Genomic DNA, 25,393 nt, shown 5'->3' with positions numbered 1-25,393 from the left:
ACCTCTGATTAATTATGTTGAATTAAACTTGCTCTTCAGTGGACCAGTTACAGTTGCTCTTTCCGTTATGTTTTTAATATTGTGTGTGTACTAGTAGTAATGTGTATTAAGCCTAGTATAAGTGAATAAAAATAGATTTAAAAATATTCTTCTCTTTAGGTCTCAATTACCCATCAACCATCAGGAAGAGGTGTGCCTTGTTTGAAATGCAGAGAAAAGTGTGCTGGTTTTGATCCACATTCTTGGAGGTAAAGATTTTTACTACTTTTGCTCTTATTTTCTGTTCTCATTTAGTTTGTGTTCAAGGCAACTGTAAATGAATGAATATTATTTGTTCTTTAGGATAGAAACTGTGGGAGGAGATTCGTATTAGTCTGTTGTGTCAACAATCTTTTCCCACGAACACATTTTATTAAAAGGTTGTGCCATCTGATAAAGTGAGCTGCATGTTTTATGATAATATTTAAAAGTTGGAAAAGGTGACTCCTGATTATAAGTTAGCAAGAATACTAGTAGAATCCATTACTATCAAACAAAGGGGTATTGTTGGCTTGCCTTTTCCTTTTCTATCAAATGTGCTTTAGTAATTCCTATCTCAATGCTTTTGTAGTTAGATGGATTTGCAATGTAAAAATAGTGGTGGCAAAATTTGGCTGGTTAATTCATTACTTTTCTAAAATTTTGAATTGGATGCTTGAATTCACCCTACATTAAATGTCTTACATGTCTTCATCCTGCTCACAAATTCAGAACATACATGTTATAACATAGACATTAAGAACATATTAATACCATGTCTACAGTTCAGATCATGCATGCCTACATTCAAATCTACTGGATTTCACTTCCATTAAGTCAAAACTAGAGAAATGTACTTGGACGCATATTACCAATAAGTGCTTAGTAGAATCTCTAGTTTTTTTAAAAAAATACCTGTATAGGGGTTTTTTCCCAGTATATTGAACTCTAGATCAATGTAGCAAGGCTACAAAACTGCATTGTGCCCTTTGTCACTTTTCTAGATCAGTAGCATTATGCTGCTAATTTTTCATTCACTGCACTTGAGTTGTTACATTCTTTGTCAAAAGGCCGGCTTATATAATTGTGTATCTCTGACTTCTGGCATTTCCAATAGTGGGTAGGAGCTCAGATAGTTCTGTCAAAGGATGCCAGGCTTTCAGCGGTGATGTCATCTTTAAAAATGCCACATTCCCTGAAGCCTTCACTCCCACGGGAATAATTTGGAAATATGCAAGTGGCCTGGGATGAAGGGGGACACTTCTTTTTCCATCTCTTTCTTTCCTTTTTTTTTGTAGTTTTTCTGTATTAAGTAGTTTTATTACTTTTATCTGTTTAGCATAATCTTTAGTAAAATTATTGGGGGGGAAACTTTTCATCCAATATGAATCATGATTCTTCTTTTTTTTATCAGTGAGAGTTATTTGGATACAGATTCCTCCAGATTTCAGTTATAACCAACAAGAAATCATGAAAAAACAGCACCCTAAAATTTGGATTTCTTCCTTGTGAGCCCATCATTGAAAAAAGATGAGCTTCATTTCATATAAAATTATTCCCATTCCCAACCATATGTACTTAAATATGGTTTCAGTAAAGCTTCTAAAGAAACTGAAATCTAGATTAGAATCATTGGACATGTTGATTCCATTTGCAGCTAGCTGTACTGGCAAAACATTATTCTTCCCATAGCAAAACACATGTTCAGCAGCACTAATGTTATGGTTATAATGAACCCAAAATAATGTTTAATGATATTACCATATGTTAATTAAATGAACTGCCAGGTACAAAATCTGAAAAGTTATGGCCTTCTCTTTCTGATTTTGAAAAGATTATAAAACACTGTGTGGATCTCAGTTTCTCAAATGCATGCTGAGTATTCTGTAAATTTGTTGCTGCCTAATATATGTTTTACTCTCAAACACTTTATTTTGAGATGCTCATAGCTCAGAGTAGAACAATAACATTCAGCACCTAGGTTTAGAGTCAGTCCTCCCAAAAGGATTTCTGTCTGTCTGTCTGTCTGTCTGTCTGTCTAATTTATTGGCCACACATTTTGCTACAGGGTATCTGAGAGGTCAATGATTATTATATATATGATAATTAGAATTGCAAATAACTCTGCCCAAGGCTTGAGATAGAATAGATCTTTGAATTAATAGCTTCTTAACTATTTTTGGGATGGTATAGTTCTGTGGTCTACAACTAGATTTCCTGAAAAGCCATAGTAGACAAAACAGGAACTAAAATGGACACATAGCCCTTCCATTCTAAAGCATACTCATTCATTCATTCAATAATTCAATCAATCAAATTATGTAGCCAGCTGTCCATCTCATCTGGGTAATGAACAATATTTAAAGTAAACGTTAACACAGTTACAATCACAACTACAACAAATAAAAATACACAGCAGTTAAGAGAATTCAACAATCACTAACAACCAGGAAACTGTTATCACTGATATTTTTTGGATTAATACATTCTGCTAACCTATGATTTTTTTAAACTATACCTTACTGAGTATGCTGTAATTGTCCAAGTTCTCGTGAATCGATGGTGTTCACACAGCATACCAAGCTAAACAAAATAAGATGCTATTTCTTCTGGGCCTCAAAAATTAGAGGGGAAAACCAGATTATTTCAGACTAGCCTAATTCCAGGACTATCTTTTTCACATAAAATCAAACCATGTCCTCTCTGGGATGTACTTCAAATCCATAGTTTATGCAAGTTTAGTGGAATATTGCCCAGAGGCAATGATTTTCTATGGTGGCCCACACCTGTGTAATAGCTCCTCCCCTAAAATTAGATCATCACCATCACTGGTGATTTTCAGAAGATGGTTAAGACTGAAGTCTTTTGTTACGTCTTTGAGAAACATTGTTGCTGTTATGCTAAGTGTTTCTTCTTCCCTTATTTTTATTTCTGCTGTAAGGTTGTTGGTAGTATCCTTAGTTGTTCATAGTTGTAAACACCTTGGAGTATTTGCTGATTTAGCAGTATATGAGCCAAATTAGCAAATTAAGTATTCTCTGGATAAGTGTTTCTCAATTTCAGCAACTTGTGTGTAGATCTATAAGATGTATACATTTCAGTTCCCAGAATTCCTCCAGGCTATTTGGCTTCCAAGTTCAGACAGAATCAGCCAGAGGCTGCCACTTGCTATAAAATATTTAACATGGATGTTCTCAAATTAGCCTTGCCTGTATTGTGATAGATCTAAATCTAGAACTATTTAGAGCTGAGGAGTCATTCTATACCTTAACAGGTCCACCATTCCCCTATTTACATAAAAATTGAATAAAATATTTGATGATAATTGTTCATGTAATCCAAAATTGGGATAAAGTATTAATGAATAAAATCTTGGTTCTTTTAGAAACAGACATCACATTGCTTCTATATGAGGCACTAGCTATCTCTGACACTAAAAATGCAGGTTGAAAGCAACAGATGTAATTATTCAGGAAGTAAAAAAACATGAATTCAAGAGTTGGGGCTTTGACCTATACAAATTAAATGGGGTTTATGTTTTAATTAATGTTTCTTGTTTTTCTCGTTCCTAGGTAGGCATCCCATTTGTTGCATCACAAACTATTTTCCACACTGCACAATATTCTGTATTGTTTGGCTGTATATCTATTTCTTACCAGGACTAGTCTGGTCAAGTTTTACTTGTCAGACATTTTCGTTGAAGTGTGAGCTTTGATACAAGCTACCTTTTGCAGCTGCTGGCTATATTAGAAAAATAAAAATTGATTTCTGAGTACTGCAGAGGGAGTGGCAGTGAAATGCAAAGATGACATTTAATTTGAGGAAATGATTAATGAAATAACATGATGAACCTAGCAGAGGCTCAGTGTACATACCATTTCTCTCAATGAAAAAAATCAGTGTTGAATTACTGTGTTTTGCCTCCAAATTTTTAGCTGTGGCCCAAAGTAACCTTCCCTATTTTAGAAATCAGCATCAAGCACTTTTCTTCGGCTTTATTTAGGGTTTGCCATTCACCTGTTAGGATTTGGAAATCTTGCTCATACTGTTGAAAAATATAAACTCTGACAACTTGAGTGAATACATTTTTGACAAGTATTCTTCAAAGCCAAAACAGATCCGGAAGTAGCTCTCCTACTACTGGGCAGCCCTTGGCAGCCAATTTCAGGGACTAGGAATAGTGCCTTAACCTGTGACAGCTGCAGAAAACAAAAATACATATCCTGTTGCTTTATGATGAATACAATTCTATATCTTTGTTATTTCTCGCACTTCCATTTAGGATGAAGACCTGATTTGTATAGCATTTTAATACTGGAATGTTCACTATGTGGACACTCCACTTAAGCCCCATTTGCCTGTATCAATGTTAGCTGTATCAATGTTAGCTGTATCAATGTTATTCTGTGTAGATGTTTATCAGCCTTAGTAATTTTAAGATGTCTGGACTTCAACTCCCAGAATTCCCCAGCTGGCATGCTCTGATGTAGGCATTAAGACTGCAAGAAGGGCCCATTCATGCCAATCTGTTTTTATAATTGGAAACAAGAAACTCACCCATTTTATTTATTTAATTAGAATGCTACAAAATTCTACATTTCCATATTTCCTGTGTGCCACTGAGTGTTTAATATAGGTATTGAACTTTAATCACTGAATGCTTTCCACTATGTAAATCTCAGAGCTTCTGTCATTGAAGGCTCTTTCTGCAAGGTTTCGACAGTGTGGCTTTTTATAGTCTTATGTTCTACACCATTGCAAATTCTGTTCATCCTCATTACAGATTTTTCCTTCTGGATAGCATTTGACCAGAAAGATCTTTTGTTCTATGTCATAATCCATTTTGATTTATAACCTTGGCTGTTTATTCTAAGGTTCACCCTTGAGCCACCAAAAGAGCACATACCTGTGAGGGCTTATATCAAAATATGACTTCATTTGTCTCCCACAGGAAAATATGCAAGTCATGCAAATGCAGCCAGGAAGATCACAGCCTGAGCTCCGATGCAGAAGATGATCGGAAAATTGGCCGCTTGCTTGCTGATTCAAAATATTCTTCACTCACTGCTCGGGTAAAAGGAGGCGATGGAATCCGCATCTATAAAAGGAACCGCATGATTATCACTAATCCTATAGTATCTCGGAAAGATCCAACTTTTGACACTATTACATATGAATGGGCTCCACCTGGATTGACTCAGAAACTGGTAAGAAAATGTGCCCAAGGCTGGGAAGAAAATGTGATGCCTTTCAGATAGAGTAACGGGTTAGTAAAGAACAAGGTTGCATAACTGCTAGGCAGTCCATACACTTCAAAGAGATGGTGCAAGAAGGCAGATAGGGAGTCATTGCTCTCTGGGGCTTCCTGAAACCCTTGGCCCATCCCTTCATTGCCATCAAAGAGCTCCCTGCATTTTTCTGTTTCTCCACCAAATTTGGGAAGGCCACAAAAAAGAAAAGCTAACATTGGCTCTGCCTTTCCCAACAGGCTAAATTTGTATGGCTGATGAAGTTTCATTCACATGACATCCTTAACCAGCTAAACCAGTCATGTCAAACTCGCGACGTCACATGACGTCGCGGAAAGTATCAGGACAGTTTTGCCATTGCCAGCAATGGGGTGGGCGCAGCTTACGGATGACGTGTCTGGCCCATGGGCCGGCAGTTTGACACCCCTGAGGTAAACCAAGTCAAACTGAATGCCTAGCAGCTGCATTTGTGCTATATGCTAAACCTTAGTTCCTTTTTTTCTTTTTCCTTGGTTCCTTTTGCTTGGAATGTTAAATGAATCCAGCTTGCTTCATTAAGATCCAGTATATTATACAAGCCTAGGAATTGGGTTAATTCAATAACCAAGCTAAATTTGTTATGCAAACATGGCCATTTTGGAAGAAAAATGATATTTAGTATCATATAATTAGGACTTTTCAAAGACCCAAATATGTTTGCATTGAAATTAAATAGTTTTTCCAAAGGAATGCATTATTAATATCACTAAAGCCAAGTAAAACCAAACATATTTGAGTGTGGTAAATATCCCTATTCTTTAGGAAAGCTTCTTTAGACAATATAAACTTACAGTAAAATAAACTTGTTATTGAAGAATAATGCTAAAAATAAAAAAGTAAAAATAGTTGGCAACATAGTTTTCTGAAGAAAAATGATTCATGCAGATTGTTCACCTGTTTGAAAACACCGATTTATATGTTTAGTTACAGAGTTATATTTATATGAAAACTGGAGTCAGTGGTTTATTTTTTATTTATTTTCTTCAAACACAAACTCTAAAAAGTACAAAAACTCTTTTTCCTCCACTTTCACACAAATAAATTGAACCATAGATTTTACAATCTCATCCTTGTGTTCATGCAAATTAAGTCTGAACTTGCCCTTATGTCTGCCTAAAGCCTTCCAAGGAACTGAAAGAGGGATTATATTACACATCATATTGTGCTGACTAGATTAAATAACTCTAAAATGGCAGTACTTGGCCTTTATTATTACAAAGCCCATTGTGCTCACAGTAAGCAGCAGTAGACTGGAACAAAGATAAACACCTACTGCAGTGATATCTAGTAACCAGTGCCTTGTAATTTGTAGAACAAAAAAAATGCTTAGTATTATATTTACAGTCTGTAAATTAGACAGCACAGTGCAAGCCTGGTCACCTTTATGCCTTTATGAGAATTACACTCACAAAATGGAAATTATGCTAAGGCTGATAACTTTTCTCCCAATTGTTATTATTAGAGTGCAATACCTGCCATTTTAGCTATAGAACTATGCTTACTAAATTCCAATGCCTCTTTCCATTGCCTCCATCTTTATGTTATATCTCTATAGCATTTTTATATTAATATTAGTATATTAAATTGAGCACTATAGGAAGATATTTGTGACTGGTTCTTGTTTCCTACAAGGGAAAGCTGGTACACCTAGGTCAGGGGTAGGCAATCTTGGCTCTTTTATGACTCGTGGACTTCAACTCCCAGAATTCCTGAGCCAGCATGGCTCAGCTTGGAAACCTCTCCCTTTCCCTCAGCATGGCTGGCTCAGGAATTCTGGGAGTTTGAAGTGCACGAGTCATAAAAGCGCCAAGGTTGCCTACCCCTGACCTAGGTGAATACCATTTCAAAGCAGGTCTATTGGACCATTCAGGACTCCTTATCAAACAGCTTCTTTAAGCAATAAAAAATGAAGTCTAAAATCCAAATCTAGCAAACTACATGGATTGGCCTACTTTAAATTTATTTTGGATTTCAAAATGTCCTATCTCAAAGGATAAGGAGCAGTGGGGACTTAGCTTCCTTGAGCTCTTAAGACAGCTGTGTTTTTTATGATTTTTGCTTGAATGAACAATGTGATTTAGAACTAAAGTATGATATTTTGTTTAGTCACCAATTTGAGGTCAGGGGACACAACTTATCCATGACCAGTTTTCTTATGTGGGTAATATAGTATCAATGTAGTACCAATGTTGTAGTGAGATGGCAATCACTGAACAGCACCTTATATAAGAAAGATTATTCTAGAGTTGCTTTGGATGACCTTATAAAATTACAGCTCATCTCAACTCTGCATGTTCATTGTCACTGGAAAGGAATGAAACTGGGATTCTTGAGATATCTGTCAGCCTCTGGTAGCATGTCCTCATCCCAAGTATTTCCACTACACTTGGGGGGGGGGAGGATGTGATTGCATTGTGAAATTAGTCCAAGATTTAACTAATGTAATTCGGGGGGGGGACTCTGTACTACATGAAATAAGTTGAAATATATGAATATTAAGTCATTTGACAATACTCTAGAACATTCATAATTGTCTTATTACCTATTAATAGGTAATTACCTATTAATAGGTAATAAGACAATTATGAATGTTCTACAGGTAATTACCTATTAATACTTATTACCTATTAATAGGATCAATAATATTGATCTTGTCTTATTCAGACCATAGGTCATGAAACTATATGTACAATGTTGATACAAAACAACAGAGAACAATTCTTGGTACCTTGGAGTAATGATCTTAAATGCCTGTATACTTATTTGTGGGCATCCAATTTAAATAGAGTAGTGGTGATACAATTAGAGACAATTGGAAAATTTAATGTAAGGCTTCAGCTTTTGTTATCTACTTGAAATATAATTTCTGGTGTGCATTTTCAGACCTGGTTATGTATATTTCCTAAAAAGCATAAAAGCACGTGTCTAATTCAGAATAAAATTAAAAAGCAAAATAGTTGATGTCCAGCACAAAAGCTATCTGTTTACAATAATGAAACCCATGTCATTTAGCTACAAGGCTTTCTTTTGAAATTAAAAAGAGAGGATTTAGAATTCATTGGAAACTGGTCTATATGTACTACTGCAACCGTCACTTTTCAAAATGCTATATTGGCCACTACAGAGTGCCAAAGCAGCATTACATATCTGTTACATATTCAATTACTGCTTCGTTTCCTTCCTTTCTTTCTGGTAGCAAACAAATGTTTTTTCAAATTCTATAGGTTGCTGCCTTTATATTTCTTGGTGTTCTACTATCCTTTTACTAATCATACCTGACCACCTTAGTTTTCATTCTTCACTACCAAGCCTAAACTCAGTCTTCCAGATGCAACTCACTTTCTGACCATTTGGAACAGTGTATTCCCAGTAGCTGTTGGAATGGTTTTTTAAAAGACTTCCATAAAGTTTCTGTATCTCTAGAATGCATTTCCATGCATCAGTGTTTTGTAAGAATGTTCATTGTCTCATGTTTATTATAAACATTTTTCTCATATCTTTCTGCCCTTATAATAGTAGGTTCATTGTTGAATAGACTGATTTGGGGAAGGGATTGGTTTTTTATGTTGCAAATCTCATGTGAGTGAACTTCAACAATCAAGTAACACTGCAGTTATAGACATTGATGAAACTTTTCATTCTCAAGGCTTCATTGAATTACATTAGCTATAGGTAATACTTCATAAGAAAGTAGCATACAGCAGTCTTGGTTCTTAACAGAGCAAGAAATAACTTTTTTTTAAAATTTCATGGCAATGAAAAATGGAGGTGGAAGGAAGACAATTTTTTCCCAGTATTCCCAACCTGCTGTCTTTCAGTTATTTTGGATTTTTATTCGTGGCTTGGGAGCGTGAGAATTAACATCCAACTTGTTTGAAGAGCATCAAGCCGGAAAACTCTCTGTCTTCCATACCATCAAAGGGGAGCTTAATAGGACAAGTATTCCTTTCCATGTCATAAGTCAACTTACTAGAAATCCCTTTTTAATTATTAAGAGAAAAGCTGCCTTTTGCTACTGAGTGTTCTCCAGATGTGTTGGACCATGACTCTTATACGTTCTGTCTCATAAATATTCTGGCTAGGAAATATAGGAATGTAGTTGAACATCTGGAAGGCACCAGGATGGGAAAGACTGCCCTAGGTAGTAATTAATATATGTCTAAGGAAGGCAGTATTGAGAATGTAAACACAAAATAAACAGGCATAAATTAGGAAACAAAGGTTGCATTTATAAAAATTACTGTCTAAATGACAGAGACATTAAAACAAACAACCCAAAAAGTGACTAAAATAGTTTACTTTTCAGATATCATTTTTGCCTTTTTGTCATTCTTGTCTACAACCTTTCAGTGAAAGGTATTGTGTAATGAATTAGTATAGCACAGAAATTTGTTTTTACCATAGAATGATTTTACAACCTGTAAAGTAGCTCTTGGTTTGAGTATCTAGCAAAGCAGTGCAATATGAGTATATTCAAAAGTAAATCCTATATTTTATGGTGCACAAAGTCAACTAAATCTGTGTAGGAATTCAGCCTACAGCACATAGATTTAAAGGTAATAAATCAGTGTTAGAATACATTTGCAAGTATATTTGCAAGTATAATACTTGGAAATAAAAATCTGTACAAGATCTGTAATATATTGTGCAGCCAAAGTGAAAGTGGCAAGAGTAGATAAACTATAAGGTTTCTGTATGAACTGTGTTACAAGTCAAGTAATTGATATTCCAAGAGTAGCTGAAGAAAAATATGTTCAATAAAAGAGAACTGTTTGTTCATGCATGAGGAAGCCAACGTTTAAGAAGAAAAATATGTTTTATGTTCCATATTTTCAATAGGATTCAAGTGCGATGCAACTTAGTATAAAAATCAACAGACATGCATATCCCTCTTCCAAGTTGTAGCTACTGTACTTGGATCAAATAATTGGTCTTAGGAGTTATAATGTGTTGTTTTTGTCATATAGCCCAGGGTTTTTCAAATTGTTTCATGGAATTCTGAATAGTGCAAGAACTTGATGGGATTCTATGAGAAACTGAGAGCAAACGTTAAAAAAATTTACTCAAACCTTTCCAATTTTCAATTGCTAAAGTTTTGTCTCTTGATGAGGCAATTCAGAAATTTTTGTCTTTTCGCTAAAAGATTCCATGGCTTGAAAAAAGTGTGAAAAATTTTGGTCTAGCCTATTTAATAGTTGGTTACATAGAAATCTTACATAAAGAAAACTTCCTAAACAGCATTTTAGTGAAACATGCTTTATAAATATTCCAATTAAAATATGTTTATAACATTTTCCAATTGGCAGAAAACAGACATTCACTATTCAAATATGGATTAGAATATTAAGTTTGACTAAATATTGAAAAGAAAGACTAAATATTTTGCTTGGTATGATGATTCCTTCCTCTAGTGAAGGAAAGAGATAAAGTATTTATTGCCCCAATGAGTGTTTATTCCTCATTCCTCATTGCTAAAAGTAGCAAATAGCACAATGAGCCTGCTAGGAGTGATTTGTATTAGGCAGCGTTAGATCTTGATGGGAAGGTAAGTCTTCAATAGAAATGGTGTGTGGGTGTACATATGCGTTTGCTTGCAGGCTATAGGATTTCACACAACCTAAAATGGCTAGATTATAATTTGTTCTAGTGAGTTTCATTCAGGAATGATATGTTTGATTTGCCAACATCTGTTTAAAAGTTTCCTACTGAGGCAGTTAACAGCTAAAACAATACAATTAGTTATTTGTGGCCTTCATAGTTTAGAGAAAACTTTGTCCAGATTTGTGGAGGCCTTATCCAGATTAATTTAACTAATTTCAGAACTTCTAATTATTGCAGAACATTCTGGGAGATTGTTTCTATGTAGCTATCAATCCCTGTGAACTTCCCAACATTTTCCAAAACTGTAGGGCAGGAGTGAAAATATCCAGATATTGCTAAATTATAGTGCCCAACATCTTCATGAGCTATGCTAACCATACTAGCTAACAGGCAATTGGCTTTCTACCTTGGTGTAGTGCACATTGTAAAGCTACATTGCTAGTAAGGATCAAATTGTCAATAAAAATAACTTTTCATTAGTATAATCTTCTGATTAAACAACAACGGAAAAGTTTTTGCCTATAGTCACAATCACTAAGTTTGTAACTGGACAGTTACAGTATGTAACTGGACAGATGTACAGAACCTGCTGACTCCGAACCAAGGTTTACAAAGTACCATGGCTGGACTTGCACACTATGATAAGCTGAAAGCACTCAAGTCGTCATGGTTTTCATTTTCTGTGAACCCAGTCTAAATACATATGCAGTTTCTCCAAAATTTCAAAATTTTAAAACTAAATCTAACTATGGTAGTATTTTTTTATTTTATTTTTATTTTATTCTAGAGCCTTCATTTATAGGGGAATTATAGTGTAGTCAGGCATATCCTTTTCATACAAAACCTCAAAAGCTTTGTTCCATACAATTCCAGGCAGAACCACACAGTTTCAATTGTAGTTGAAACTGCTGGAAAAACCACTCAGTGTTTATGCACAGGTAGTACTGAGTTGCATGGAAACACTTTTTAAACATTATATCAAATGCACTAAATAAATTGTGGGGGTTTTATTACAATATTGTTTTAAAGCTGAATAGCATGCCTCGTGTATTATGGAGACAGTGGATGGCATGCTGGTACTATCTTGGTGTATGTCAGAGAAAGTGTGTCTTCTAAGCTTGTGACAGATGCTGTGCCAAACAGGGACATGTCCATCAATTTTATTGTCAGCATCAAGGTCAGATACCACAGGTGGGAGGGGAAAGGGGAGGAATCTCCCTAATTTGGCTTTCTTTCATTACTATGTTGGCTGTGGCCCTGAAAGTGCTCCCTGCACTCCTACTCTAAACAAGTATTTCTTATCAAAGGCCTCCAGCAATGCTTTAAGCCAGAGGTCCCCAACCTTTTGGGCACCAGGGACCAGTTCCATGGAGAGAGGTTTTTCCGTAGACCGGAGGGGCGTGGTTTTGTGTGCTGCCCGCATCTCGAGAATGGGGCTTTGCTTGTTTGTGCGGACCGGTTGCTGGAATGCTGCAGCCTGGAACTGATCCATGGACCGGGGGTTGGGGACCCCTGCTTTAAGCTAGTGTGTGTGTGTGTGTGTGGCCCCTTCCATCCTGATGACTGCCTGGACCAGTTCCTGTAATTTTCTTAGCAATATTGTCTGGGAAGTGACTTGCCATTGCTTTCATACTCTAGGACTGAGAGAGAGAAAGTGGCTCAAGGTCACCTAGTTGGTTTTATACCTATGGACTAGAACTCATAGTCTCCTTGTTTCCAGCCTGGTGCCTTAACTTCTCTCTAAGCAAGACCTGGATACATCTGACCTTTTGGCTCTCAGTGTCTGGCTCACATGAGGTCAATTGGAAATTAGAAATCAAATGCAAATAAGTTCACCCCAGGGGCAGGAGAAGATAAATTGAGTCCAGCTCTGCGCAGTCACTCTATGTTCCTTCAGTCAGCTGGCGGCCACAGGAAGACGAAGAGAGAAAGCACTTTTCTGCACGTATGCAATGCTCACCCCTCTCCTGGAGCAGCCTGAGGAATTGAGGTGACTGAGGACATCAAATCAGGCTACATTGGTTCATCCTCCCATAACAGTCCTAGTTTCTCATGTGGCCCCTAGGAAAAATTAATTGCCCATCCCTGCTCTAAGCTGGTAGATTCAGGTTTTCTGCATTGAAATCCATCACTCTTTCCTGTTAACTCTTACCAGATATAGTGAACAAAAATTGCTTCCTTATCCATATTGAACTCTTCCACAATTATTTGGTGTGCATATTGTACTGATATTTGGGCAGCAGATCTCTTGTTTAAAGGCTTGAAATCCACATATAGTGAAACCTCAAGCAAGTACTGGTTTATATTAAAAAAAATCTTTCTATAGTTCATTGACAATTGCTGACCAAGATGGAAATAAATTGAATTAATACATCTGGAAGCCTTTCTTCTAAAAACACTGGCTAGCCAACTGGCTGCCTCTGAATAATTTGCACTGCAAAAACAGAAATGTCCCTGTTTTTTCAATCCTGATCCATCAGCTGTGCCAACAATAGCTTCTCCTAAATGTTAATTTAGAATTAATCACCCTGTTATCTCTGTGAATTAATCTGCAGTGTCATTCAGTTATTGCTACTGAATGCCAGGTCACACTGTACTAAGACATCTCTCATCTGTAATTTCATCATGGATGAGGGCTGACTTGACATGTACTACTGATGTCTCACTGGGTTCAGAAAGGAATGTTCCCCTCTTATAAATGTACCTGGGTTTCAGGTGTGGCATCAATCAAGACTCCAGATTAGCAATAGGGTTACCATCTGGGAATGGTTCTCAGAGATATTATTCCACAGGTCACCAGATGTGAGACATAATTTATTAAGCTGGACTCTAGGGATCAGTTGAGATTGGTGCTAGTAGCCTTCCTGCTACATAGTGACTTCTCTGATTGACTCCACTTCTGGGTTGCCCATAGAGTTTCTCAGGCTTATTGTTCTAAAAGACTTCAGTCTGGCTTCTGTAGGTCTAAGGCAGGGGTCTTCAAACTTGGCCCTTTTATGACTTGTGGATTTCAACTCCCAGAATTCCTCAGCGAGTGTGCCTGGTGAGGAATTTTGGGAGTTGTAGTCCACAAGTCATAAAAGGGCCAAGTTTGAAGACACCTGGTCTAAGGCTACTGAAGAGTTCATGACCACTATGGACCTGTCCTAGGTTATTTAGGGCCTGACTCATGACAGTGGTCACACACCTGATCTGGTTCTCTTGTTCAAATGAAGGTAAGATAATCTAGAATTGGGGGAGCTATCTGCGGCTCTGCTGCTATGGTCAGGCTACTCTCTGGTAGCCATGAGATTGTCTGGCACTGCACCTCATGGCAGAGAGGTGGGATCTTTTCAATTGCTCCACCCTCAGCAACTGATGGACCCAGATGGGTTCCAAGAGAAGTGGGGGTTGTTTCTGATGGTCTGTAACATGGTGCAGCCAAGGTCAGTTGATACCCACTCTGGAATGGGAGGGTGGCCGTGGCTTTGGATTAGTTCATGCCAATGCAGTTTTTTCTTTTCCATGGATCTCAACAATTCCCAGAAAATGAGGGAAATGAAAAGGGTTATAAGACAGTTAGAACAATGCTGGTGGTCAACAAGGAGTGAACTTGACTAAACTAGTCTAGTCTATGACAGTAAGGGTGGCAAAATGTCAATATCTCTTCACCGTTATTTCAGCTACCTTGGATAAAGAGGTTCATCTATAGGTTCACACAGAAGAAAAAGCAGGGCATCTGTTTGATAAAATCATTTGGATTCACTCTCAATTGGACACCAGTCTTGGTGCAAGTCCTATGGACATTCATGGAGCATTGTCTTGTTTGTTATCTGGGAGGACTGTTGGGCTGATAAAATGGACCGGTCCTCATGACTGTGCATTTAGCCATCTGTTTATGGTGTTGAGATCCACGTCCCTCCTGGTTGATAAAGGCCTCTCAGGAGATGACATTCAGTTGGATCCTAGCTTTGAGGAGGGGGGGTTGTTCCTCTGCCTCTCAAGGAAGCAGTGGTTCACATACACCTCCAGAAGCCCTCAATGGCTCCAGCTGTATTCAACAACTTTGATCCAATATTCAGCCTTCCCATTTTAGGGAAGGTTGTTGAGAAGGTGGTCATGCAACAGCTTCAAAGAATCCTGGATGAAGCAGATTATCTGGACCCTTTAGATTAAGCTAAATGTTGCTGGCCCTCAGGAAGTCTCTTAAGACTTGGAGATCCAGCGATGCTGGTTGGTTGCACTGTTAGTAATTTATTGTTTTAATTAACTGCTTTAATTGGTTTAAATGGGATTTATTTTGCTTTATTCCTAATTGTTGTTTTAATTATGTAAGTCATCCAAAGTCACTTAGGTAAGATGGGTGGCGATATAAATAACCAACTAAATAAATCATGTTTACTGATAAACTGTTCTTGTTGTGATAGAAAAAGAATATCCAAATAAAATATTAACATTATCTGTTTCTCTTATAGCACTGGACTGAATACTTGAATTAAAAATAATAATTGTCCTTTATTGTTGGTAACCATCAAGCTTTTCCATTAATTTTGCGTTAAAAAAGGAAGGTGCTGGGGAAGCAAAGATGAAGTAGCAGTTTCTAATTTAACTCTCTTTAGATGTGCTGGGACTTCATTTCCCAGAATTCTCAGGCTTCAAGGGAGGCCAAATTGGTGTATATTGGTTCTTTTTCTAAGGCAGACCAAGAAACATTTTAGACACTATACAAGCTCTATATTGTTTCTACTTTTCCTTAAGTATTAAGTGAGAACCATTAATATCTCACCAGTATTATTTGTGCACCACAGGGAATTTATAAGGCATGGCAGCTGGTGATTAACTATTACAGCAAACTTGCTTTTTAATGGCTTTTAGCCAGCTAAATGTTGGCAACCATTCGAAAGTAATCTATCATAAATAGGAAGCATGTCCCCAGACTCATAATTAATATTTCCTAGACACTAGAGATTCCAAAAAAAGTCAAAGAGGCTGAGATTTTTACTATTTTTTCCCCATTTTTGTAGTACTGGGCCTTTCAAAAATGTGTTGTGTTTGTAGAATGTTGTGCAAATTGAGAGTGAACAAGGCAGAGCCAAACTATTTGCAATTTCAACAACTGGCAGGAGAATGGTATGTTACCTTCAGATGGAGAATAGCGAGAGAAGTAGCCTTCAAGTGGCTGTGGTCCATGTTTCTATTTTGTTCCAGAAAAACATCACACAGGCAGACCATATCACACAGGCAGGTTTTGATTGCTTTTGGTAAACAGCCACTAAAAAGCTTATTAAAAATTAAATATTTGAGTTTAATTATAAATATAAAATTCACTTTCATGGAGATATTTAGTTTAAGTTTCCTGGTAGCCAAAGCTTGGTTTCCCAGATTCTGTGGTCCCTGCATCTGAATCCAACTCATTCCATGATTCTACCTCTGCTTTAGTTGAAAAGAGGAAATTTGGTCTTATTCAACATTTCCCTAACAGGATCTGTATCAAAGCATTTGATTCCTTGTGTCGAGGTAACAAAGGATATGCCAAGCCTTCTTTTACCTTCACTTACCCAAATATCTAGACTCAGTATGTAATATTCATTATACAGATAGTCCCTCTTGCAACCATTTATTCAGTGACGGTTTCAAGTCACAGCAGCACTGAAAAAAAAGAGACATGACTTTTTCACACGTAGGATCATTGCAGCATCCTCATGGTCATGTCACCTTTTGCGACCTTCTGTCAAGCAAAGTCGAGATTCACTTAACAACTGTGATACTAACTTAACAGCTACAGTGATTTATCTATCAACTGTGGCAGGAAAGATGGTAAAATGGACCAACATTCACTTAATAACTGTCCTGCTTATCAATGCAAATTTCGGTTGTGGTCCTAAGTCAAGGACTACCTGTACTGTACTACTGTTGCGTGTTTTATTATGTATAGATGTTAGAATATTTATGTTGAAAGTATTAACTGCATTGTTAACACAATCGTCTTCATAAAAAACCACCCTCCTATTGTTTCTGTTCTGAATACGCGTGAACAGAGTACTTAATGTCCTGTGGTTGGACAGAAGGGAAGAAACCCCAGGTATTTGGGCTGCTGAGCAGAAAATGACTGCTCAAACCACAGCGGAGATGCAAGGACTTTGCACTCAACTGACAGGGTGAAGACTTGCTCTGCTTTTTCAAGGCTGTGATTGTGTGCCTCTTTATCCTAAATTTGTATTTCTCCACTTTCTTCAGGCAACCCAATATATGAGTTTGATTTCAAAGGAAATGCAACCCGTGGCTGGCACAGAAGGTGCTTATTACCGTCGTAGAAGGTTGATGAGGCAACTTCCTCTTTATGATCAGGACCCTTCCCAATGTCGGGGCCTTTCGGAGAATGAAATCAAGTTGATGGAAGAGTTTATTAAGCAGTATAAAGACAATGCTCTTGGAGTTGGAGAAGTTGCACTGCTGGGTCAAGGGGGAGCTACCAAAGAAGAAGGAAAGCAATCTGATAAAAATACTGCAGCAAGTAAGGAACCAGCTTCAACCAATGGCACATTGGGCCATCTATCAAAAGGGCAGGACTCGGTAAGTCATCAACACAGTGTTTCAGAGTTTGGGGAAAATGCATTTTTTAAAAAAGTATATAATTAATGGGTGTAGCTTGGATATTCAAATATGAAATACATAAAATCCTATCAAATCTTACTTGATTGAAAGATGGGAATATAGAAGGTATGTGGCTTTAGGGAATACAGAAGGTATGTGGATTCAGATATGCTACAATTCTTTTAGATACATGTAATTGCACCCAAAGTTTAAGCCTAATTAGTTCACAAACATAATAGTCATGAACAATGAAGACAATAATGCTGCCAGTACAAATGGTAAAAAATCCAACAGCAGAAGTATTAGACATGAAGTGACTGCCAGAAGAGGTGCTGAAATAAACAAAGCAAAAATATTGTAGAGTTCGGCCTTGGAAAGACATTCTATGAAATCCCTTCTTGGCATGGAGCCAGGTCATTTGGAGGACTGCCTTTTCCTGCTCAGGTCTGGCAGAAGAAGAATGTTGTGGGTCCTCTTCTGCCTTGAACCCACCCTGTGGAACATCAACCACCACCACCCTCCTCCAGGGTGAGATTGACCTCATCCCTGTCAAACCTCCTGAACTCCCTCAAAACTTTGCTGTGTTAATAGTCCAAGGAATCTTAAGGGAAGGGTGAGATGATGGGGAGTTTCCATTGTTTGTAATATCTAATGCTTTCTCTTAGCTTTCTAATCCTAATATTAATGTTTTTAATCATAGATGTTTTATATTGCTATTTTATTATTGCTATTGTACCCACTTAGAGTCATATTTTGGGCAGCCATATAAAATGGATGGGAGAGAGAGGGAGGGAGGGAGGGAGAGAGAGAGAGAGAGAGAGAGAGAGAGAGAGAGAGAGAGAGAGAGAGAGAGAGTATCCCTGAAGCACTTTGATAGATGGAAATCATACAGAGATCATCTGAACTGCTTTTTGATCTTCCAAGTGTTGGTGTTAAAATTATGGGCAACCTGTATAGGTTAAGGTACTACTTTCAAAATAGCCATTTCCAAAAACAGCAGTCTGTAAGAGGATTCTTTTTTCCCCTTGTCATTTAAATCAGTATTTCAACCTCAGCAACTTTAAGATATATGGACTTCATCTCCCAGAATTCTTCCAACGTGATTTAAAAGCTATGAGCAGAGAGACCGATAGGAAAGTCGTGATTGTAATCTGCTGCATAGGTTTTGGCATTGCTCTTCCCCAGAGCACAAAGAGAAGTTTGGCCTTGCTTGTTGGTTGGTTTGGAGAAACATATTTTTCTTAGTCTGCATTACATGTTGTTATAGCAGCAGCTCAGTCTTAGGAAAGGCTGCATCACCTCAGGAAATAAAAACTTACTAGTGGCAGAGGCTTTTATTAAAAGTGTTGTGAATACCATCATGGCATGATGAAATAATTTTGACTACAAAATCATCCCTCAAGTAAATATGTAACTGCGGGTGTTTACTTTCTAGGAGATTTAAAACTTTACTTAGTATTCTATAAACATCAGTGGAAAGGCTAACTTCATTTTAAAAGTAATTGTACAGCTAAATGCTTCCACTGAAGAGTTTTTGCATTCTAAGAAAACAACATTAAGCATTTTGAGACTTGTCTCATGCATTCATTGAGACATTTAAGGCTACGTGTATTTTTATTGACATTCATTTATACATCTTTATTACTATATCAAAGTATAATCTGATTTATAAATTCCAGCACAATTCTACAAGGATCCTTATATTTTTGTAATTTTTTAAAACTTTTAAAATTCTTAGTAGAAAACAACACAGTATTAAACTTTCCATCATTTTCTTAAACTTGTTTATACTTCTCATTCCGATACTCTTTATCTGTCAGAACAGTGCTGGAATTTTGTGAAAAATGCCAACATTTTATAGCACAAAGTTCTGTTATTGCTGAACAGCCACTGTCTAAAGCTACAGACAACATAGTTCTTGTTTTTGATGAAATGGGCTTTACATTCCAAAACATCTTTAATGAAGCCCTTGCTATCTTCTGGATTTTAACCCCAGTGTAGGGCACCGCATAAATTCTACACAATGTTCTTCTTTTTTTTTTGATAGATGAGGAATTTCAAGGGTAACACTTGAAATAAGACCAGGAATTTTTAATTCATTTGTTTAAAACATTTGTCTAGCCATCCATCTTATAACCAATTCTGGGAGGTTCCTAGCCAAAATTTATGGATTATGTATTGTATACGTAAATAACAAGTAATTATTGTTGCTGAAGAAGCAAAATAGACTGGGTTCCCAAAGTGAGGGATAGTATCCTATTAAAGCTTCAATTTAAGCAACCCAAAATTCTTAGCTTTCTAGTTTGGCCAAAAGAACTCTTTTTCTGCCCTGCTCCAATACAGAAATGTGGAAGATAAAAGTAAAGCCTCCTTCAATTTGAGCTCAACTCTTGATGATTTTATTAGTGCAACTTTCTTGGCAACGATTCAGAAGCATTTGGCTATTCTTGTTCCAAGTTGTTTTTTTCAACTCCCCAGTCTAGCCTACAAGTCTGGACTTGATAGTTGTCTGCCAATCTCCTCTAGATTTCCAATAACTGTTAAGAGCATAGGTTGAGGTAAAAACTTGCTTCTAAGCCATATACTAAGGCTGTTTATTTATATGTTCATACATACATACATTCCATGCATACTTAAAAATATTTCTATTTTTTCCTATCAAATGCTTTAAGGATTACTCAGGGCAGCTTTCCAGTATTTAAAATAATACCCAAATTAAAATGTATAAAAGACAAAACCAAAAATCAATCAAAAAATGTCCTTATACAAATTATAAAGCAGTCGGAAGCAGCATATTATATTTTCTAACAGTTGTGCTGCCTGTGGAGGAAAGTCACTTGTTGGCAGAAAAGCCACTGAGATGGTGTAAACGTGACCTCCTAAGTCAGGGAAGTCCAGCTTTGAATGCCAACACTGAGAAAGCTGTTCCAACTGGGGAAGACATTAAATGTCTCTTTCTGTTGTGTGCTAAACCCATATGACGAGCCCAAAGGAAAGACTTTCCATCAATTCTTAGGGAGCAAAGAGGCTGATATAAGAGGAGACAGCTCCTGAAACCTCCTGGACATAACCTGAGCTACTTGGGATGATTTCATCATTTATTTATTTAGAAAATATATATGGCCATCTATGAGCCATGGTGGCACAGTGGTTAATCAGATTAGTTTAAATATTTCTTTTTAATTAATTTTAATAGGTGTATTGTATGTTTGTATTTTATCTAATTGTTAGCCGCCCTGAGTCCGCAAGGAGAAGGGCGGGATATAAATGTAATTAATTAAATAAATAAATAAATAAAATGTAGTACTGCAGGCTACTTCTGCTGACTGCTGGCTACCTGCAATTTGGCAGTTCGAATCTTACCAGGTTCAAGGTCGACTCAGCCTTCCATCCTTCTGAGGTCGGTAAAATGAGGACCCAGGTTGTTGGGGGCAACAGGCTGACTCTGTAAACCACTTAGAGAGGGCTGGAAAGCACTGTGAAGTGGTACATAACTCTAAGGGCTATTGCTATTGCTGCTATCTAAGTCAAAGTGACTCCAAGCAACTTACAAGAATAAAAGCTCAATACAAACCCCAATAAATCACCATTCCCCTGGTAACAACAATCAAACCAACCACTTCATGGGTTCCATATCACCCTGGTATCCCCAGGCCCATTGGCAAAACTATAGAATATCTTAAGGGTTTCGAAAGAGTGTTAAAGTGGAGGCCAATCTTTCGGCAAGTATGATGAGGGAATCATCGTGGAAAAAGCCCTTCTTGGTTCTACCGGATGGACCTTTTTAAGAGAGGGAACCAGTAGCATACCCTGCCTCCTCACTCTGATGGGTCAGGTAGATATAACTTGGAAAAGATGTTCTTTCAGATAACCTGGCCCCAGGCTTAAAGGTGACAAACAGCTCCCATGTAGAGTGCATTTTGGGATATACAATCAGTTGGATATTAAACATTATCTTGATTCAGTTATTTGGCAAAAACATGAAGTTTAATCATTATTGTCTTCAATGAATAGTATATTCAGTACTAAACAACTAACTGGTGTTGCTTCTTATTCCAGTGCATTTTTTAAGCCAAGAGCCATCCCATAAAAAGTAACTGTAAAAATGTCAGCACTTGCTTAACCACAATGGCTTAAGTTTTCCTGGCATAACGAAGTAGATACAAATCCTAATGCCAGATCTTGAAATCATAGGTTGTACTTCTCTATGTGTCTCTTAAAAAACAAAACAAATCATAGTCTTTAAAATGGAAGCTTTGAAGTATTCCTTAGTCAATCAGGATAAACCTATTTGATAACTTACAGTATAATGTTCAAGTATTTCTTGTCTAACATGACAAAAAGGTAATTGAGGGGGCCTCCAGCAATTGCCTACTTTTTAGTAATTATGACCTGAAGGTATGCACTCCAAATTTAAATTGCATTGTAACTATAATATTTTCTTTCTTTCTTTCTTTCTTTCTTTCTTTCTTTCTTTCTTTCTTTCTTTCTTTCTTTCTTTCTTTCTTTCTTTCTTTCTTTCTTTCTTTCTTTCCTTTCCTTTCCTTTCCTTTCCTTCCTTCCTTCTTTTCTTTTCTTTCTTTCTTTCCTTGTAATTGTTCTGTTATTGTACTTTCTCCTTTTCTTGTGTTTAGAATTAGAATTAGTGGAAAATATTAGTGGGACTCTGGGGATAAAGCTGAGAGGTGAGCACATGGAGTCTGGGACCATAAGCCATGTGACTCCATTAATCTTCTTGGAATGTGGATCTTGATTTAGCACTGCAAGGAGATAAAATGCCCAAATATCTTTTATATCTCTTGTCACCATCTGTTCACTGACTGGATAAATCTTTCTAATTTATTTTAAAGAGTTTTTTTTCTGAAGTAGTAACTATCCAAATCATGCTATCATGAGGAGGGGGGACATGATAGCAGTGTTCCAATATCTCAGGGGCTGCCACAAAGAAGAGGGAGTCAAGCTATTTTCCAAAGCGCCTGAAGGCAGGACAAGAAACAATGGCTGGAAACTAATCAAGGAGAGAAGCAACCTAGAACTAAGGAGAAACTTCCTGACAGTTAGAACAATTAACCAGTGGAACAACCTGCCTCCAGAAGCGGTGAATGCTCCAACACTGAAGGTTTTTAAGAAGAGACTGAACAACCATTTGTCTGAAATGGTATAGGGTTTCCTGCCTGAGCAGGAGGTTGGACTAGATGACCTCCAAGGTCTCTTCCAACTTTATTATTATTATTATTATTATTATTATTATTATTATTATTATTATTATTATTATTATTATTATTATTATTACTACTACTACTACTACCACCACTACTACTACTACTACTACTACTACTACTACTACTACTACAAGAAGCTTTGCTGTTGATTGCAGGCTTCTAATGGTTTAAGGAAAGAGGTGTATTGGCCATCCTGGTATTTTTCTGGAGAAATTTACTCTGGGCTTTAACAGCAAAAAGAACAACAAATTGACTGAGACAATCCATCATGGGCCAAGTTTAACCTCCTATGAAAAGGGGATGTTGTGGGCAGAAGATTTTTCTGAAGAAAATATTTTCATTTCCCCTGAAACAAAATGAAAGTCTTGTCAATATTGACTAAGGGCTATGGAGATTCTCAGTCATCCAGGTCATGGTTGTCCCAAAGGTGCTTTTTCATGAGCCAGCTGGACTTTCTTGTTTTTCTTTGAAGATGTTTCGCTTCTCATCCAAGAAGCTTCTTCAGCTCTGACTGGATGGTGGGGAATGGAATGATTTATATTCCTTGCGGACAGCCAGTCATTTGCATTCTTTTAGAGCAGGGATGTCAAGCTGGCGGCCCGTGGGCTGGGTGCGTCACGCACAGGCTAAGCCCACCTTAGCTCTGCAAAGGCAAAAAATGTTGCAATACATCACGATACATCATGTGACACAATCAAGTTTGACACCTGTGTTTTAGAGAGTCGATGAGGCCATTTGGAGGTATTACCTGTGTCCTCAGGGTCACCTGAGTAGTGCAAATTGTGTGGACTCTTCTTGGCTGCAGGATGTTTTCTGTGTCCCTTCACTGTTGAAGACAGGCGCAGGCTGTTGGGGATGAGTCTGGGTTGTCTGCATCTATTAGCTAAGGAATTGGCAGGTGGAGAGAACAGTTCAGCCTTCCTGTACAGTTTTGATCCAAGCTTACTTTGACTTGATCTTTAGCCTAGGAAAGAAGTATTTTCCTTTGCTAAGCCTTCACAATATCTGATCTAGTCTTTTCTCCTTTAGCAACCATGATTTCCCATTCTTAGTAGCTGTTCTAAAGCAAAATAGTTTAATTACTTAATATTTAAATAATTTAAATATTTAAAATATGTGGCCTTTCTTGAGGCCTTATGAGAAGTTTAGATTGGGCCTAGGCAAAGAAGGTGAATGAAATGTAGAACAAGGAGTGGACAATTTGAGGTCCTTAGTCTAATTTCATGCAGCTCTCCCCGAAAGCTGCTTCAAACCAGCTTGGAGGACAGCAAGGGCAAGCATGAAAAAGCAATGTCAGAATGGAGAATAAGCAAGAAAAGGAATAGCAGAGAGAGAATGGAAGGGCTATGAGGGGCTGCTGCTAAATCTGCCTGCCATAACTACTGTAAACTATGGTTGGGTTGTGTTGCTCCCAAAGGTATATCTGTGCTGAAAGATGGCCATGGTAAGAAAATCACTCTCTAGCTCAGTGTTTCTCAAACTTAGCAACTTTAAGACGTGGCTGGTTAGGGATCCCTGGGAACTGAAGTCCATACATCTCAAAGTTGATAAAGCTAAGAAACTGAAGGGAATTTGGGGCACTGAAATCAAATGAATTTCTAGGCTGTCATAGAATAGTTATAGATTACCAAGACTCCAAAATGCACACATGAAGTAAAAACTGTAATGCATTATATAAGCCCCGTCCAAAAGGAAATAAAACCGCATAATCTTTCATTTCCCTCTGACTTAATACAGATAAATAATTCTGAATCACTTATGTAAGAAATTGATATGTGGCTCATTTCACTTAGTATCTGGCATGTATACTTTACTGTGTCTTTTTCACAAATCGTAAATCAATGTATAGAAAGCCAACAGAATAAAATTATTGTTACTTCTGGTATTAAGGAGAAATGTGAGCTTATACCATAGTTTATAGTTACTATATCTTTTTTATACTATTCATTATGCTACTCTAAAGTAGCTATCCATTTATATTTCTTTATTGCTAAATCCAATATTATCAGAGATGATTTCACAACTATTTTATTTTTACTTAGGAAACTCATTTCTGAACATCAGAACCATATGTTTTTACAGAGCATCTCAGAATGTTTCCACAAAAATGATAAAAGGGAGAAGTCCATTTCACTGAATGGATGTTTATTTTGTTTTCATTTGTGTTTAAAACTAAAAAATATATATGAGACCTTTTACTTGTTATCATGGGGCAGGCCAACATGCTGTCATCTACTATGGAAATCACTCAAAATATACTATGTATAGCAGGAAGAATCTATAGCAGGGGTTCTCAACCTTGGCAACCTTAAGACTTGTGGACTTCAACTCCCAGAATTCCTCAGCCAGCTTTGCTGGCTGAGGAATTCTGGGAGTTGAAGTCCACAAGTCTTAAAGTTGCCAAGGTTGAGAACCCCTTTATTTTATTTATTTTATAATTTAATTTGTACCCCGCCCTTCTCCTCACCGGACTCAGGGCGGCTAACAGCCTCATAAAACCACAGTACAATAAATATCTATATTAAAACCAAATTAAAAGAAAATATTTGAAAAGGCCAATCATTAAAATTACCCTTAAAATTACCCTTAAAAACCCCACTAAAATTCCCTAGGCCAGACCCGCTTGTTGAAAAAGCCATGTCTTTAGGGCGCGGCGGAAGGAGGGGAGATCCGGGATCACCCGGATCTCTG

General features: G+C 37.2%; 1 protein-coding gene across 1 annotated transcript in view; it reads left to right on the top strand.

Annotated features, from left to right (window-relative positions):
- LMCD1 (LIM and cysteine rich domains 1) overlaps positions 1-25,393 on the top strand; it is a 60,834-nt gene that overhangs the window by 31,974 nt on the left and 3,467 nt on the right. The window contains exons 2-4 of the mRNA XM_015822661.1: positions 160-248; positions 4,970-5,225; positions 17,124-17,459. Coding sequence (XP_015678147.1) covers positions 160-248; positions 4,970-5,225; positions 17,124-17,459 — 681 coding nt within the window. The remainder of the gene's footprint in view (positions 1-159; positions 249-4,969; positions 5,226-17,123; positions 17,460-25,393) is intronic.

The sequence above is a fragment of the Protobothrops mucrosquamatus genome, unplaced genomic scaffold, assembly GCF_001527695.2.
Source record: "Protobothrops mucrosquamatus isolate PMUCROS unplaced genomic scaffold, P.Mucros_1.0 scaffold1636, whole genome shotgun sequence".
Taxonomy (NCBI): domain Eukaryota; kingdom Metazoa; phylum Chordata; class Lepidosauria; order Squamata; family Viperidae; genus Protobothrops; species Protobothrops mucrosquamatus.
Note: the sequence above shows the minus strand (reverse complement) of the source record. Positions and strands in the feature narration are given on the sequence as shown.